Genomic DNA, 17,768 nt, shown 5'->3' with positions numbered 1-17,768 from the left:
TGAGGAGGCTGCGCCATGTCGTGCTCGCACAGCGCCGTGTTCCTGCTGGACACCGCCGGCCCCGCGCGCGCGAGCGGCTCCAGCGCGGCGCCCTCCGCCTTCTCGCCCTCCTGGGCTGCCGCTTCGGCCTCTCCCGCCTCCGCTGGGCCTTCCGCTTCTTCGACTCGCTCGGCGGCCGCGGCGGCGCCTCGCGGGGCGGCGGGTTCCGCCCGCCGGGGCCCCGCGCCTGGGAGCGGTTCGAGGAGGAGCTGGCGGAGCGGCTCGGGGCGCGGGCCCCCGCCGCCTTGCCCGGCCCCGCGCCGCGCGCTGCCCTCACGCACAGCGGGCTCAAGGAGACGCTGCTCGACTTCCAGTGGGACCGCCCGGAGATCGCGTCCCCCGCCAAGCCGCCCCGCAGGAGCCGCAGGACGGGGCTGGCTGCCCGAGAGCCCCCGGAGGCGCCGCCCGAGGGCTTCGTGAACGCCGTGTTCCTTTTCTCCCCCTGCCCGCACTCGCGGAGGGACCTCCGGCAGTTCGTGTCCGGGAACGATGCCCCCTCCTCCCCTGGAGAGCCGCCCACGGCGCAGGAGCTGGCGGAGAAACTCCTGCCCAAGAGTGTCCAGGAGTTGCTTACGGAGCAGAAAATCACCCTGTTCTGGGTGGACACTGCCGACTGGGCTCAGGTAACGAGGTTACACCGCATAGCTTTCAGCTGGGAGCACTAGCGGGACATCTGCCACGCTACTTTCTGGCATAAGTCATCTTTGGGTGGTAGGGAAGCGCGCCAAGGTTCATTTACTGCCTCACAATCTTAGCAAGGGACTGAAATCTGGAACGGAATTATCGACCTGGAAGCTGAGATACATCTGCAGTGGAGTAGCTGTGCAGTGTTTATTGATGAGATGTCTTGTGCTTTGAGTTAGGGGGGTGTTACAGTTGTTCAGAATTGCAGATAAGCAGCCTGATAGTTCAGGTGTGTAGACACCAGATTTAAAAAAAAAAAGAGCTTGAAAATATTGCTAGCTTTTAGATCACTGGGAATAGTATAAACTTTGCTAGGTTCCTGTGAAGGCTGATAAAGTCCATAAAAACTCCCAGGAAGCACCGTGTTTAGATGCTTTGGATAGGTTTCCTATACCAGCTTTTCTGAAAACGTGCAGTCTTTATTTGTTTACATGGAAGTTCTCTCACTGCCAACCTTAACTTGAGACCTCTCTTACTTTTATTTCAGCTGATCGAATGCCCGGATCATGGTGGCTACTGGACAATGTTTGAAGTGATTTGTCAGATGGGAGGCACCATTTTGCCAGCTGAAACCTTGGTGCACTGTTTGAGTCACCCTAGGGCAGATGTTGCTGCTGGCTTCCTTGGGGACTCCAGGTTCCCAGTGCCACAGGCTGTGCCTTGGACCACGCTTCTGCCGCTGGATGCGACTTTGAACTGCTTGTTCTCGAGGCCATCTGTGTATCGATCAGTGTTTCCCCAGCAAGAAGGAACGTTGTTTCTCAGCATGCCTGGTAATAAAAAAAAAAAATGAAAGAAAAATATAGATATATATGATAGTAACTGATCTCTCATGCAGGGTCCTTGATGAGCTTCCCTTGTGAATAGTATGTGTAGAAGTAACTTCGGATATTTAAAAGCCTAGGTGGTTTTTTTTGTTAAAGTTCTGCTTGTGCTCTATTTCTGATTTAGCCTCTTCAGTTTTCCATGCTCCTAGAAGTTTGGATGAAGAGCTCTTTGCTGGTCCCACCTTACAGAGGTGTACTCCCTTTTCTCATCCGATTATTCAGTTTAGCTAAAAAAACCCCACAGATTAAAAGCCTCTTCAAAATAAAACAGATCAGCTTTAAAGCAGCATGCAGTATGGGTGGGGTCTTTCTTTAGTGGTCGTTCCATGCACTCAGCTCCTTGAGAGCTTGGGAAGGAGGTCAGTTCTGTAACACACTTACTGCAGAATATATTCCTCATTTAATCTTGGAGCTAACTTTTTTACATTGAACTTGTCTCTTCACCTAGATGGAAAAACCTTTTTTACTTGCTTTCAGACTTTTGTTTTTATCCTATCCTTGCACAGGAGGGAAGAAGCAGGAAAGCTGTGCCGTGATCCTGGAACCTCTTGCCATGAGCCAAAGACACCTGCAGTGTCCAGTCAGCATCTTCCTGAAAGGAAGCTTGACAGGTTGGAGCTTGGCACAGGCTGGCCACTTCCTCACAGAGAGCTGGATACTGCAGAGCTCACAGGCTGAGCAGGGAGAATGTAACACATCTCTGTTTCATCAGCTGTTGAGGAGTCTAGTGGCTGAAGGACTGCACATGGTAAATCTTCCTCTTTGCCTTAAGCTAATATCTGCTCTGAAATGAGCTGTGACAAAAAGGGTGGCAGTATCATGTTGGTAAGACAATAATAGTAATAAAAGCTGCACTGCAAATTGTTCATTTGAAGCTAAATTCAGAACATTTTCATTGAGATCATGTGACTCTACAACCTGCTTTTAAAGTATCTGTGCTCCTTAGGGCTCTGTATTTCCAGATAATGTAAACTCTTCGCTTTCCCCCTTTTTTTTTTTTCTTTTAAAATGCAGGTTGCTGAGGTATCTCTGTCTAAAACTTGGTGCCCCTGCACTGCTGTTCTGTCACCACTTTCTGAGGATACTGCAGTTCTGACTGTGCTTGGTCCTGAGAAGACTGCTGAAATTCAGGGATGCAGCCTTGAAAGAGCTGTAGTGGAAGACTCTTCCCAAGGCTGTGCTACTCACCTGCCAGAGATTGTGAATAGTGTGTTGAGTAAAATTGACATGTCAGTGGAAAATTCTCTGGCCAGTCTGGGTAGGTGTCAGGAAATGTAAAACTTGCCATCTTTTGATCATCTCCAGATCTGCAGTGGAAAAAATCTAAGGTTAATGATTTTGTCCTTGAGGAGTCTCATTTTTGGGACTTGTTCATTGTGTCATCTGTAGCTGAGGCCTTGTGATGTGACACAGAGAGAAATCTGCAGGGGTGTAGCTTTCTGGCAGAGTGTTAGTTTCCATTAGCTTGCAGCTAAAGCACAGCTACATGTGCCTGGGGCCATGTTTTCAGAAGGAGGCTTCCTAAAATGTGTCACATAGGCTATCCCTGGCCAGGAAAGCCTTTGGGTGGGACGGCAGCAAGAAGGCTGCTTTTACTCGTGTGTTTTGTGTTTGAGTGAATCTTTCATCTTCTGATGTATTAGCTATGAAAATGCCTTTCCAGGATCAAAGGTTTGGGAACCTCTGCTTTAGAGCCTCTCTGAAGCCTGGGACCTTCTGCCACTTCGTTCAGCTTTTCTAATTTTTATGTATGTGTGTGTCTGCTTACAGGAGAAGAAACTCCAGTGCCAGAGTGGGTCCAGCGGGAACTGTCCCACACAGGGGCCTGGCATCCTTCAGTGCTGGAAGCGTGGTATCCTGCATCAAATGCTTGTGGAGCAAGCTCGGATCTGATGGAGTCATTCAGGTATTTTTCTGAATGTCTCTGAGTAGTAATCAAGGATTTCTGCTTCCAGTTAAAGGAGTATGGCTGTAGTGTTGCTTAGAGTAATATAATTAAGTGCCTCTTAATTAGTAGTGCTTTTATTTCTGTACTCAGTTTACTGTTGGCTTAAATCTTGGTGTATAGACAAAAGAAAATGGGAACAGGTTGTTTGGGTATCAGTTTGTGTGGATCAAAATCTTGGTAGTTTCAAGAGTTATACAGGTCACTTAAAATGACCTTAAGCTACTTGGGAAATTACAGGCTTGAGCTTTTATGGCATGGTGAGATCCAATGCAAGATACTGAAGATGTGGTTGTGTTCTCACAGTTGGTATTTATTTGGAATGAATGAGCTTGCTTTCTTCAAAGAGCTTGCTGAGTGAAACAAGAGAGCCTAATGCAGGGCAGTTTAGAAAGCACAAAGCTGCTGATTTAGTTTTGTGGTACAGGTCAGTGCCATATCCATTGTACATTAATATAATGCTTGTTTCCAGCTTGCCATGACCCTTCTAAGAGGGTGGTTTGGGTTTTTTGCATCTCCTAAGTGTGTTGGGGAACAGGTGCTGGAAGAGTTACTAGTGTGTGCTACTTGCATTGTATTGCTGCAGAGTGGAACCTAGAAAAACCTTGTTTCTGTCCACAGGGAAGAAGGGATACGCCTCCTATTCCCACCTTTTTTTGATAACTGTAGTGTTCTTTCATATAGGCTCCTGCAGGCTCCTTGTGCTAACAGGAAGGATGATGCAGACCAGTCTGATGTGGAGCTCTCAGAAAGTCTATCTGAGCTGTACCAGAGAAAATTCAGTGAAACTTCTGCTGCAGCTGGACCAGGAAATAACAAAAAAAGACGTATGTATACTTTGGGATTATATGTGCATGTTGTCAAAAAAAGATAATGCATGAACTGCAGAGATATGTACTCTTAAGTAGTAGCATGCTTTGGATTATTTTATTTAGGGACAGTCTCATTTATCTACTAAGTATTAGGTTTGTCCTATAGTAGAACTTGAATTACTGTAATTCAAGGCTGTGCAGTGACTGACAAAGCTGTTAAAAGCAGCATGCAGAGCTCTGCAGTTTAATTAGCTGTTGAAACAGGGACTGCTACAACTACTAGTAAATATTGCAACCTCTCAATTTTGTTCTAATTAGAGAAATAGAACACTTTCTTCTAGAAGAGTTTAATCATTGCATTTCTCTACACTAACCATAGTTGACTTTACCCTAGCCTCATGTATCTGCAAGTCCTACCCTGTCAGCTGTTTCTATTTCTGTGACATAAGATTGCCTCCTATATATATAAATTTGATTAAATCTACCTAAGTTTTTATGCAGAGCAATGTGCACCTGCTTTTTATTTGGGGAAGCAGCTGCCTACTGTGCTGCCTGTATGCTCATTTCATGAAGAAATGTGAACCTTTTGGGTCACACTTTCCTCTAGGAGGTTACTAATTTCACTTCACAGTTACAGAGTTTAGTGTTGTGCTCTACCTTGGATGGAGTACCTGTCCCAGCATGCCTGATGGTAGAACACTTTTTTGTGGCATTGCAGGTGGAGTTCCCCGAACTCCAGTCAGGCAGAAGATGAAGACCATGTCCAGATCCCTGCAGATGCTCAATGTAGCAAGACTGAATGTAAAAGCTCAGAAGTTTCAACCTGATGCTGTGCCACCAGCAGTGAACGAGAAGGTTCCACAGAAGCTTTCAGCAAAAAGATTGGATGAAAAGGTGGAAGGAAAGGAAAAGGCACTTAAAATATCAATTGGTGTGTGTTAAGTCCTGTTATCTTTCTGTCTTGATACATCCCATATGAACTCTTGATATCCTGATATAGGAGTCCATGCAGGATTTTTATGGAAGGGAGAGCAGAGAATAATGGAGTATTCAGTGCCAAGGAGCAGATCAGTGTTTGGGTTTCTGTATCTTCAGCATGGCAAACAGTAGACATTTTTTTCCCATCTTTACCCCATTTTGTTTCTGTCTCTTTACAAGCTAGTGTTACAGCTGCTTCTGGGGTTAGTTTCTTGCCTTATATCCATCTGAAAAAAGCAATAAGGATTTACTTCTTTATTTTTTTAACCAAAAAAAATAGAGGGAAGCACCCATCAACGTGTAACTGGAAATGTAGTCCTGTTTACTAATTAGGTGGAAATAAAGGGCATTTCTTGACTGCTACAGTAGCCTAAAAGTTTGCTGACCTTAAGCAAACTTTGTTGATTATAGAATTGATTTAGCTTGTAGTATGTCAAGGGCCTGGACCTGGGACTGCTTCTGTTAGTGTTCTGTGGTCTGGATGTGTCCTTGCTGGAGAAAATATTTATTACTTCCTCTGTTCCCCACTTCAGCTGGGGTGAGTATTTTATCGGTGAGGTGTGGGGAACAGGCATTTTGTTAATGTAGACCATTTCCTTGCAGACTTTCAAACAGAGGAGGAGCTGCAGTCCCACCTGACTGCGAGCTACCAGAAGGCTGTTGCTGAGGGAATTCCCTCACCTGCACGTGCCCAGAATATGATCATGGCCATTAAAAGGTTCTTGAAAATACAAGATGCCAAAGAGAAAGAGGTAGGTAAGAGCGTGTGAGCGAGGTTGTTACTGATCTGGAAGTCAGAATTTTTACTGTTTTGGGCTACCTTTCCTTCATGTTCTCTGAAGTTTTATGTGCAGTTGCACCCTGATCACTGACTGCTTCTATCTGTGAGGACTCAATAGTGAAAAACTGTGGATGGTTGTAAAGAACGTAGGAAAATCCAGTTCAGTTATCAGTTTACAACTTTGCTAAACGTTGCAAGACGTCTTTTCTTTATATTGGCCTCCTTAAAAATTCTAATTTCAAAGACAGTATTTTTAAAAATACATTCTTGCAAACTGTATTGTAAAGAAGGTGCATCTTTTGTTTTTCCATTACGTGGCAAATCTAGGCCTGGCTTTGCCAGCAAAGAGAAATCGTTCAAGGTATTTCTTAAAATCTTTAGCACTATTTACAGGCTTACAACAATCTGAAACCAAAACTGGTAAACCTGTGATTAATTGAACAAAAATACCGTGAGAGACAAATCCAGAGTGAAGAAGGCCTGAAGCTGTGAGCAAGAAACCTCTGTGATTTCAAGCTCTAAGCTGTTCTGTCTCATCATAACTGTGCTACTGAAAAGTAATTCCTTTCCTTGAAAGAAAAGGAAAAAACTGAACTACATCCAAAAGAATGTATTGGGTTGGGGGGATAACTGGGGGACAAGGGAGGAACCTGCCCTTCAGACAGGGAACAGAGTTGAAGTTCTTGCTGTCATTATGTGTCTGCAGGTGGCCTGTGTGGAAAGAGTCAGAAACCATCTCCTGAAGACCAGCAAAATGCTCAGACAGCAGCAGGGCTCACAGAAGGAGACCAAAGTCAGAGAGTATGAGACACTGTATTTACTTCAGCTTCTGAGATACTGTGGAGTTGGTTAGCAGTTTTTAATGGTGGCTTTTTTGTACAACTGGAAAAGTATTTCCATGGGGCACATGTTTCAAGGAGAATCTCTGGTTGCAGTAAAACCGTTTCATTAAATGCAGATATACCCATGCTGTGTGATAAGCACTGCAGCCTGTTTCTGGAATGAGACATCTCCCTTGCCACCAAAATGAAATGCTAACTAAATTTTGCTGTCAAAAGGAACCACTTCCCTTCCCATTGCTTTTTTTGAGCACACCTTTTGCAGTAAATATGCTGTTTCCATTAGAAAAAGAGGTGGTAGATAATTACTTGTTTTCTTAGGTGCCGACTTCAGGTATTTCTGCGCCTTGAGTTGTGCCTTCAGTGCCCTTCGCTGCAAAGCAACGCTGAGGAAATGGAGCAGCTGTTAGAAGAGGCAAGTAAAGTATAAACCAGGTTGTGTTTCTGCATGGCACTGGAAATGCAGACCTGGAAACTGCTTTTCCTTTGATTTTACACTAACACTTTATATTCTTTGGTAAAATATCTGGTGCTGCAGCTGTCACACCTTAATCCATTTTCCCACCTGACTTTCTCTTCCAGATGACAGATACGCTGCGCATTTTATGTCTGACTGAAGACCCAGCCTATCTTACAAAGTTTCTAGAGGAAATATTAGAATTGTAAGTTCTTTAGCATGACTTACGTGTTGCTGGGGACTGTGGTTTGGGTTGGATGTTGTCTGTGAGTAGACAGCAATCAATAGCTTTGATTACTGCATCTTTGTAATACCCAGAAATTTACATGTGTTCTGTTTCTTATCTCTTGATTAAAGAAAAAGTAGCTGATAAGCAAGTAAACTAATTAAAAAACCCAGTTGATATTCAATTTGTTGTTTGTTTTTAAATTGACATGTAAGAACAAGGATTTAGCTCAAACCTTGGGATTGAAATACCAACAGTTTTGAGGAGGGGTGTATTTGATGTGGGTTCTCTCTGATGCTCCAGGTATATGAATTCTATACCGAAGACCCTTGGAGATATTTATTATGGTCTGGGTACACAAATACCTCCGAAGCTGGCATCTGTTCTGCCTTCAGACTTCTTCAGTGATGACTCCATGACTCTGGATAGCAAATCTCCAGGCCTTCCACCCTCTTTATCATCTGTCTTAACTCCCAGCGCTGTTTGCAGTGAGAGTGATCAGCTGGAGGAGCTGCGCACCAGATCTGCCAAAAAGAGAAGGTAATAATTCCGAACAGGAGGCAGCTTTTTGTTGGCTATAAAAATACAGTCTTGGTTCTGTATTTGTATCTTATGCAAAAGTAGAGTTCAGGAGCATTGTCTAGGAGAGGAAAAGCATGTTGTGCTGTGCAGTAGCTGACCTATATTGTTAAAAGTGATTTACTGGAGATCTCTGTGTTGGGGATTCTGTGTTCATATTAGCAAATTGTGAATGAGTTGCAATACCAACCTTAGATAGGAATAGCTTTTGATATTGCAAGTCATATCTTAGTATAGTAAGTGAGTTATCAATGCAGTTTGCAATTTCAGTTTAGGTAAACACTTCCTATGTCTCGAGTCAAACCTGAGTTTAATTGTCAGTAGGTTGATAACTGTGCTTCTGATCTTATTTTAACTTTTGTTTGTCTTCTAAAGGAATAATGTGTTAGCCAGACACAGGAGCATGACAGAAGCACCACAGAACTTGCGTCAAATTGAGATTCCCAAGGTAGCCAAGAATCCCATCAGAAAGGTAAAACTCTTCCGGAAGGACTGTGTGTGAGTTGCGATGCTTGACTGCAAAAACTCTTGCTCTGTATTCCCTTAGTAAGTGTGCCCTGTAGCAGCTGTACAGAGATCAAATTGTTTCAAAGGAGAAACTGAAATAATGTGTGGTTCAGAGCTTACAGTTAATATTCATACTTAAACATAACATTGCACTGCTGCTGAGGCTGATTTCTCATTTGTTTCAGGAGAACTTGCGTTCTTACCTTGCCACTGAGAAGTCCCAGCAGGTACCTTTGTTGCAGAAAGAGGCAGTGCAAGGTATATTGACTTCTGGCTTGTTCATGGAAAGGTGCATCTTCAGCACATGTTGTCCCTGTAAATTTTACTGAGCCATGATGAAATTATGCTGAGGCATGCTGGAAATGTGAAGGAAGTTTTGCTGAGTTGTGCAAAAACTTTGAGGGGGAAAAAAATACGCGATATTCTGTGTACTTATATGCAGAAAACTTAAATTCTGTGTCCTCAAAAGAAAACCTTGACTCTTGAAATTATTTCCGTCTTCTCTGTCCTGGAAAGAAAATGGGGACAAGAATGAACTATATCTGAAAATAGGATATATCCCCACAAATACTTAATAAAAATAAATCTCACGTGTTTTCTCTCAACCAAGATGTGCTTTGGTTGAGATTTTGTAGTACACCTAATGTTCCACATGGGACACACTGACTGTCTGCTTTTTCTGCTATGGCATCTGCTTGTAGTTTATTGCTGGAATAATGCAAATAATAGAAATTCAGGAGAGAAGGCTGGAATGGATTTAGAGGAGGACATGTTCCAGTAGCAGAAAAAACAACTTTTCAAAGCTTTGTAGCCTCTAAAAAGTTGTCTTTCCATGCTGGTAAATTGTTCCTATCCCTAGTGGCCTGGCAAAATTAACTTTGTATGATTTTTCCTTTCTTTCTTTTTTTTTTCTTCTGCTTTTCCTTGTAATCTGATCTTTTCTTGCTTTTCTTGCCTCACAGAGGTTACAAAGGTAAGGAGGAATCTCTTCAATGAAGAGATACCTCCACCATCAAAAAGGTCACTGAAAAAGATGCTTAGAAGCCAGTCAGTATCTGCTGTGGAAGGCCTAAAATACAAATGCACCAGTGAGGGCAACAAAGGTAGGCTATGACTTGCACATGTAAGATTGTTGTGGAAGAGCTTTTGCTAAAATTCCTATTTTTGCATTCTTAGTTCTATGAAACAATTAGGATCTGTTTTTAATAAAGGAGGAGGTCATCGCTGTGGTGCTTGGGGATTGAATAATGATGGTATTGAAGCTGAAACCTGTTTTTTACTGAACTCTTTACATATAAAGAAAATTAAAATGCCTGGTTGAAAAAGGACCTGTGAAATAAAGATGAAGAATGAAAGTTATCTCAGTAGGTTAACTGTGTCTGACATGGTACTATTAATAATATTGAGGGAGTGGGAAGGAGGCGTAGACACTGGACTGAAATAATGATAGCTTGTGAGTGCTGGGAGACAGCACAGTGGTTCTATATTGACTGTCATTCTTAAGCTGAAGCCTGTATGAAACTGTATTTATTTATTTGTTCCAAGTGCTTATTAATTGTGGGATGTTACACATCTTGCATGATTTTTAGATCATCGCAAGTTACTGACCAGGAGAGTTGCAGAAACACCACTACATAAGCAGGTGTCCAGGAGACTCCTACAGAAGCAGATCAAAGGCCGGTGAGTTCCTTCTGAATTTTTCAGTAAGTATTGGGTGTCTAATTAATGGATGTCTAATTAGTGGCTATGAGCAGAATTATCAGGTATCGTTGTGGTCGAAGATCATCTTCACTTAAGGCAGCAAGGGAACCAGGGGAGGCTAAATGCCACTGGGGGAAATACTGCTTGCTTCATCATGTAAGTCAGGCTGCTTTAATTCCTGCAGCTAATGTCTGTCTGGGTTGAGTTGCTGATTCCAGGGCTTCTTCAGAAAAGGTTCCTGCTGTATCTTGTGGGCTCCAGGCTGAATTGTAGCATTTTCTTTCATGTAGAACTGTTACCTGTACAGCTAGGGAGCTACCCATACTCAATTACATGTTAATAGGAGGTGAAGTGCTCACTAACTGCTCACTTAGAGTAGCCCACAAAGCAATATATTGGTGTAGAATAGAGTACTGCTTTTCAGTCTCTGTGCAAGTTGTGTTCCTGTAAATGTGCTTAGTATGCTAAGCCCAAAATGTCTGTTGTTTCTCAAGGTCTTCTGATCCAGGTTGTGACACTGGTGTTGTAGAAGAATCTCCAGAGAAGGCCATATATGGTAAGCACTGATTTTTCATTAAAGGTGGTTTGGCTGTGTCATAGCTTGTAAGACGAGTGTGCTTTGATTTAGTTAATTTATGAGAAGTCAGCCCAAAAGTGTTGTACTGTTCTGTTGGTGGAGCACAGCTGCCTCTGAGAGAACCACTTGCTGCTCATTGCTTTAACAGCTCTGTACAGTAGAGGTTAAGAAAGAGAGGTAGATAGTAAGTCTGTTAAATGAAAAAACATGAAGGACTTGAAGGGTGAACAAGATTCCGAGCTGCTATAATTACTGTCAAACCAGCACATGCTTATTTTTAATGTAACTTCACCATGTTGTGCTGTGACCCTGCTCTGATTTCTGCTGTAACAGACAGCCACTTGGCTCTGGGGAGCGTCTCTTATGTTGGCTACTGCTGTTCCTTATCCCCAGAAGGGAAGAAAAAACCAGCACGTCTGGGCAAGGAGGAAAATGAAATTGGTAGCAGAAAGAGACAAGAGTATTAACCCATCTTTTAACCTGGATGTAACTTGCACTGAACATGGCTTTTCTAGCATTCCTTTCCATTTAAGTGCTAAAGAGGAATGAGTGTAAACATGACTTAGAGGAGGGGGCATCATAATTTAGAATAAGATTGGTATGCATAAATATTCCAAATTCTCAAGAAAGCTGAACCTTTTCTTCACCTGCTTGCCTTGCTGGGTGAGATAGGTATCTGTAGAGAAGTTTATTCTGAGAGTATGTTCCTTGCAGTTGGGAACTGTTCCTGATGATGTGCCCATTGTTGAGGGAGAAAGAAGGCTCAATCTCCAATGTCCTTGCCTTTGCAGAAGCAGGTTTGAGAAGAAGTCCACGCATCAAACAGCTGTCTTTGAATAGGACCTGCTCTGGTGCTTTCTATTCCACTACACAGCCCAGCTCAAAAAATTCAGAGCGCCTCTGCCAGAGACAAGAAAAGGAGAGCTGTAAACTGCAGGATGTAGAAGGTACTGAGTGGGATTTGAGCAGACTGATACTGCTGATCTGAAAAGCTGGCATGGATAGCTCTGAGTTTGATTTGATTTGGCTCTACAAGAGACTGTAAGAAGCTAAGAGCTGTCATGTAATATCTTCTGTAGACAGAAATTCATCCTCAGTAATTATTTTTTTTAATTGGTAATCTGAATTTTGAGGATGGTAAGGCAGCTATTTTGAATTCACTGCCAACTTAACAAACCAGTCAGGCTCATCTAACAGAATACCACTGATTGTCAGTCTGCATTCCTTACATGCAGTGAAATCCTTGTAAAATATGGGACAGAAATCCTATAGCTTACTTTCAGTCTACTCTGTGGCAGCATAAAGCAATGACGGATGGGATCTTCTTTGCTTTCTCAGTAGGATTATCAGCTAAAAATGGTGACACTTAGTTCTTTATATTCTACTTATTAGAATCCTTAGTCATGAACCAGAACTATCTAAAGCTACAAGCTATAAATAGAATAAGAGGCTGAGGTATTTTGTACCTTTTTTTACCATTGGAGCACTCTTCCTACAGATGGATATTAATTTCATAATGGGAAATAACAATAATTCTGATGAAGCTTTAACACTTGGCTAGAAAAGCACATGCCAGGGATATGAGCTTTTTACACTACTTTTCCACACACCTGATGTGATTCAGACAACTGTGGCACGTTACTTTGTATTAGTTAAATTGTACTGTTCCATATTATAGGCCTTAACCAGCATTCAGAGAGCCCCCCTGTCCAGACTCCCAAGAGGTTTTTCTTTGGTGCAGTCATTGACATGTGTAGTCCTGCAGTGAAGCATTCACCTGGAAGGAGGAGAACAAGAAAAGATTCCTTACACTTAGAGGAAGTCACCTCATGTCAGGTAGAAACAGTTACCTCTTTCTTCCCATCCTTGTTTTCTATTAATGTTTAGTCAGACCTATGCATCTTAAATGTAGTGTTCTTTAAGTCTAATCCAATGGGTTTTTTGTTTTTCAAATCTTGGGAAGTAAATATGAAGATGAGTAGATGATTAAATTAAATTCTTTAATTTAATTTTCCCCTGCAGACTCCTAGGAAAACACCTCATAAATTTGCCCAGAAGCCACTGAATTCTGCCAGTAAGCTCCCAAGGAGATCGCCTCGCATTGCCCACAGGACGCCACAGAAGCTGGAGAAGACACCTGGCAGAAGTCCAGCAGCTAAGCAGACTGTAGCTAAATGTTTGGGAAAGTACTTTTCTCATCCTTCACAAAGGGTCAAGTCTCCATCTGTGCTAAGTGACAGCAAGAGGGTTCACTTACTGCAAGTAACTGCTGAGGCCTGTTGTGCAGCACAAACACTTTCCCCTCCTTGCAAAGAGTCTGGCTTGCAAACACCAAAACGTGAAGGGTTCGCAGTGCTTAAAGCCTCAAAATTACCTCCAACAGATTCAAACCCAACTGCTGCTTCTTCCCCCTCTGCCATCCAAGAAAGGTGTTTTACAGAACTTCAGACTCCAAGACGTTCCTTGAGATACCTCTCAAAATTAGCATCTCCAGGTAGTGCTCGAAGGCAAATCCTCACAAACGAAATTCAGGTGCAGTTAGATCCGTTACCTCGAACACCTAAAAGGACTCCCAGGAAACTTGAAGATCCAGGTTCAAAGTTATGTACCATCCCACTGAGTACAGAAATACCTCAGCTTTCTGTGAGGCCAGAGCCTTTCTGCAGTTCTCCACTCCGTGAAAGTTCCACAATCACTGAGACAATCTGCTCTCCTTCCCACACACAGGCTGGGGAGTCTGGTGCATCTAAACCATTTTCTCAAAAGACTCCAGGCACTTCACTGAGGTCCCTGCTTCACACATCCAAGCTGGCCACACATGATCCAGATTCTAGAGGAGAGAGCCTCACACTTAAATGTACAACGCTTTCAGAAAATAAGGACAGTCGTCATGATACTGGTGGTAACTGTTCTGTTGAAAGCCTTCAGCTTCATCAGTCTGAAAATACCCCTGTATTGGAGAAAAACAAACAGATGGATAGAGTGTCTCAAAAGCCTCCTTCAGGGGAGGACTTGGAAAACCATTTGTCTCCAAAGCCTTTTGCTGGAGGGCAGGAACATTCACAGAATGCTGAGAGAGACTGTGAGCCATCAGTTAAGGGGGAGAACTGCAGTGCAAACACCTGTGAGTCCTTCCTAAGTGATTTGCAAACAGTTAGTGATGACTTGGAAGCCAGAACTCTGCTGAGGGAAGACTATATGGGGCTGAAGGCTCCAAGTCTCAAGAGACGCTCCAGATTTGCCCTGAATACGTCGCCTCCTATGCAGAAGTCTGCTCCTGCCTATTCCTTACGCTGCACTGCAGACAGGAGGCAGCGGGAGGCTGCGGCACGGATGGGAGAGCCTCCCTTTGTAGCCAAATTCTCGACTCCTGAAAGTCATTGCAAACTCCCTTCTGCCAGCCCACCGACGTACGAAGTGGAAATTGAAATGCAAGCTTCGGGCCTGCCCAAGCTTCGCATTAAGAAAATTTGCTCTTGCTCATCGTTGGAAGTTCAAGCTGAAGCAAGTGCCAGCAAACTCAAGGGAGGAGAAAGCCCCTTCGGTGATCTTGCTATGACCTGGTGCAGCAAGCACCCAGGAAAACTAGCAGCTGCCTGTGTTTCTCCGTCCTGCTGCCGTTCTTTCCACAGTACACCTGGGAAAGGTGCAGGACAGACGTACATATGCCAGTCATACACCCCAACAAGCTGTGCCTCTAATGTCACCTCCCCATTTCCCTTGGAAGCAGGAGTTCTCCAGACACCTTCTCCAAAGCAGAAGGGGAAGACTACTCCTGATGCCATCAATGACTGGCCTCGGAGGAAGAGAGCAGCAGGCAGCACTGCTAACGGGAGCTGTGCTCAGAGCGAGAGGAATGCTGATGAACGGACGTGGGTGTCAACAGGCAGAGAGAGAACGATGAGGGTCTCGGAACACTGCAGCAGCAAAATAACGAATGCTCTTGGGGAATTTGAACTGGAAGGGATTTGCAGGCTCCAGGATCAGGCATCTCCTAGTGACTCTGAACCGAGGGCTGATGAGGACTCTGCCATGGGAGCTTTTGGCTTGAAATCTCGGAAGCGGGTCTTTACTTACCTATCACCAGAAAAGGAGGAGAGTCACGGTGCCAAGAGATCACGTGCTGATAGGTGCAGCTTGGATCTCACTGGCTGTTCCACAGATGAGGGCAACAGAAGCAAATCAAGGACAGACTCTGTACTACCTGAGAAGCCAGGAGCATGTGCTCTCAAAGCACTGGAACAGCACAGTTGTCTAGGGGATGATGATGTCTTCCTTTTGTCAGGTAATTAAGCGGCATGAAAGACACTCCACTGACGTTCAGATGTGGTTAAAAGTGGAGGTTAGACAAAAACAAGAACCCAGTTGTTTTCTGTGTAATTATCTGAGGGAGAATGAGGTGAAAGGGGAATGGTTTGTAGATGACATGGAAGATACTTATGTGGAGAGGCAGACTGGATATGAGTATTAATGATGGAAGAGATATCAGAGAAATATGAAAAGAGCAGGAGGCTGGAGGAACTAAAAGGAAAGTTTGAGAACTTGAGAGAGGATTCCAGTGGCATCCAGCTGGTGATTTGTTCAGGTTTGTGTAGATGCCACTGGCTGTTTCTGCCCAGCATCCAGCTCTGAAGCCAGCAGTCTTAAGTTTAAAGCTTGGCTGCTTCAGTGTAGACTAGAGTGTTGGTGGGGTTAATCCTGTGGGTGTTGGTGTTTATTGGTGCTCCAGTTGTCTCTGCCTGTGGTGGTGGGCCCGTTGAAAGTGGCTACCAGAAATGATTCCCTTGCTAGCAGTAATGTTGTATCAGTAGGTGTATAGGTTTAAGCTGCCTCATTGCTTTTGCTGTGGGTACAGACGAGTCAGCTGACCATGGTGAAACAGCTCTGTAAACCAGGCCTTGTGAATTTCAAATACTTAATCCAGTATTGTAGAAATCACAGGGGCTTTGGCAGGTGTTGTTCTGAAGTCATTGCACTTAGCTTTGGTGTCGTTCCTCTTGCAAGGAAAGATCTGTGTACAGAGGCAGTGTCTTACTCAACATTATAACAGAGGAAAAAGGCCAAACCTTTAAGCAACATTACTCCATATTCAGGACATGAAATAATAGCAGTGTTTAGCCTCAAGATGGTCCTGTAAGAGACATTCTGTACCTACAGACCTTGTGTTTATATTTCTAGATCATCGTGGTTATAATAGTTTTCTTCCAGGACATGTGAATTACCTGTGTTTAATACAAGTGAAGTGCCTTTCTGCTAAAACCAGCTAAGAAAATTAAATGTGCTAAGAGCTGATTCCAGACTGCCATTTACCTTTCTTGAATGCCAAAACCCCACTGTGCCAGCCTAGAGTTTGCTTCAGATAAACTCAAAATATCACTTGTATTGATGGCAGTTTTGAGGTAGCATAAAGGCTGTGTGTGAGGCTTAGCAGATGAGTTGAGTGGTTTTGCTGCAGCATCTCACTGTGCTTCTCCAGGCTCCACACCACCCGTGGAGAGAGGACTTTCTGCCAGCAGCCTTCTAGCCCTGACCCAGTCTCCACTGCTGTCCCCACCGCCAGCTCGGAGAAGGCATGTCCAAGGTAAGCACAAGTGAGGAAAGGGCTAAGTGAGAAGTGCAGCTTCCAGTTCTTGCTGTCTCCACTTGGTATTTGGCTTCTTGGAATCACCAGTGAACTCTGGTAAATTGTGGCTCTCATGTATTCTTTCTGTTTTTTTAGAAGAGGAGTCTGATGCTGTCCAAATTACTGCCAACCAGGAGCTGTCTCCATTCCACATCATGGTTTCCAGGAGGCGTCCCCTTAGCAGGACTTACTCACGGAAAAAGCTGCTCAGCTGAAGTTTGGAGCCAGGATAGTATGGGAAACTTTGTATTATCCCAGCTGTACAACACACCTTTTAACAAAGACCTGTATTTGGTGCTGGACTGGAGCTGGCTTGTGCTGGTAGGAGACTGGATGCAAGCACATGGCAGTAGAAATAAGGACCACTCTAAAAATTTATGGTTTCTTAAACATCACTTGCAGCATCTCTCCATCCATTCAAAGCCTGGCTCGGTCCTTCTCCTTGTGGAAGCTTAGAGTGAGTTCTGCACTCTAAGAAGGTTCAGTTCTCCCAGGTCAAGAGGGAGAATTGTCAGTTCTCTACAGCTTTCTTGTAAAATAAACTGATACGAATCTTCTTTGTGTCCCTTAATCCAAAATCTGTCTTTGGCTTTAGGGATGGGGGCTGCAGGAAGGAGGATGCTGGAGGCGAATGGGTACAGAACAAGCTGCGTGCTCCTGCTGTGTCTTGTCCTGATACTAAATGGATCCCTCTGTTAATTGCATCCAGTTTGCCACAGCTTAGTGGGAAAATAACAAGGGAATTAATTAATTAGCCGAGTGCCAAGAGTACAGAAAAGGGGAAGATAATTTAACTGGGAACATGTTTGTAGATCATGAATGGTTTGGTGTATCCGCTCCTGGCTACTGCTGGATAAGCAGATGCTGATGGAATGACTTCATTGCCCTTTTCTACAAACTTGCAGTAAGCAAGAGAGAATTGGCTGGGGAAGTGTCCTTGAGAAGTAAAACTTGGATGGAATAACTGGAGATGTCAGTTTCAAGACTACTCTTTACCAAACTGAGTCACGGATTAAATAGTGATTTAGTTGCCCGTGCCACATTTGTGTTCTAACCCCATGAAGAGAGCAGGAGCTGTGGTTCAGTGCCTGAGATGTAGCCTACAAGGGGCTAAAATAGTGCATAATATTGGAAGGGCTGAATTTTTTCCCTTGGGATAGTGATCTGTTTGTGCATAGCAGGATCTTGGGGAA

General features: G+C 43.8%; 1 protein-coding gene across 1 annotated transcript; it reads left to right on the top strand.

Annotated features, from left to right (window-relative positions):
- On the top strand, nt 1-17,146 carry TICRR (TOPBP1 interacting checkpoint and replication regulator). Its single transcript, XM_010391272.4, is given in 23 exon segments — nt 1-64; nt 67-662; nt 1,211-1,496; nt 2,057-2,298; nt 2,565-2,808; nt 3,321-3,456; nt 4,180-4,322; nt 5,026-5,238; nt 5,889-6,037; nt 6,773-6,867; nt 7,227-7,320; nt 7,488-7,567; nt 7,892-8,128; nt 8,543-8,639; nt 8,860-8,932; nt 9,637-9,777; nt 10,264-10,354; nt 10,870-10,931; nt 11,744-11,899; nt 12,631-12,788; nt 12,975-15,237; nt 16,429-16,533; nt 16,672-17,146. Coding segments are annotated over 23 exon segments (5,829 nt in total). The 5' UTR covers nt 1-15; the 3' UTR covers nt 16,791-17,146.
- Nucleotides 17,147-17,768: the final 622 nt, after the last annotated feature.

Source organism: Corvus cornix, chromosome 10, assembly GCF_000738735.6.
Source record: "Corvus cornix cornix isolate S_Up_H32 chromosome 10, ASM73873v5, whole genome shotgun sequence".
NCBI lineage: Eukaryota > Metazoa > Chordata > Aves > Passeriformes > Corvidae > Corvus > Corvus cornix.
This window is presented reverse-complemented; position numbering and strand designations above follow the sequence as displayed.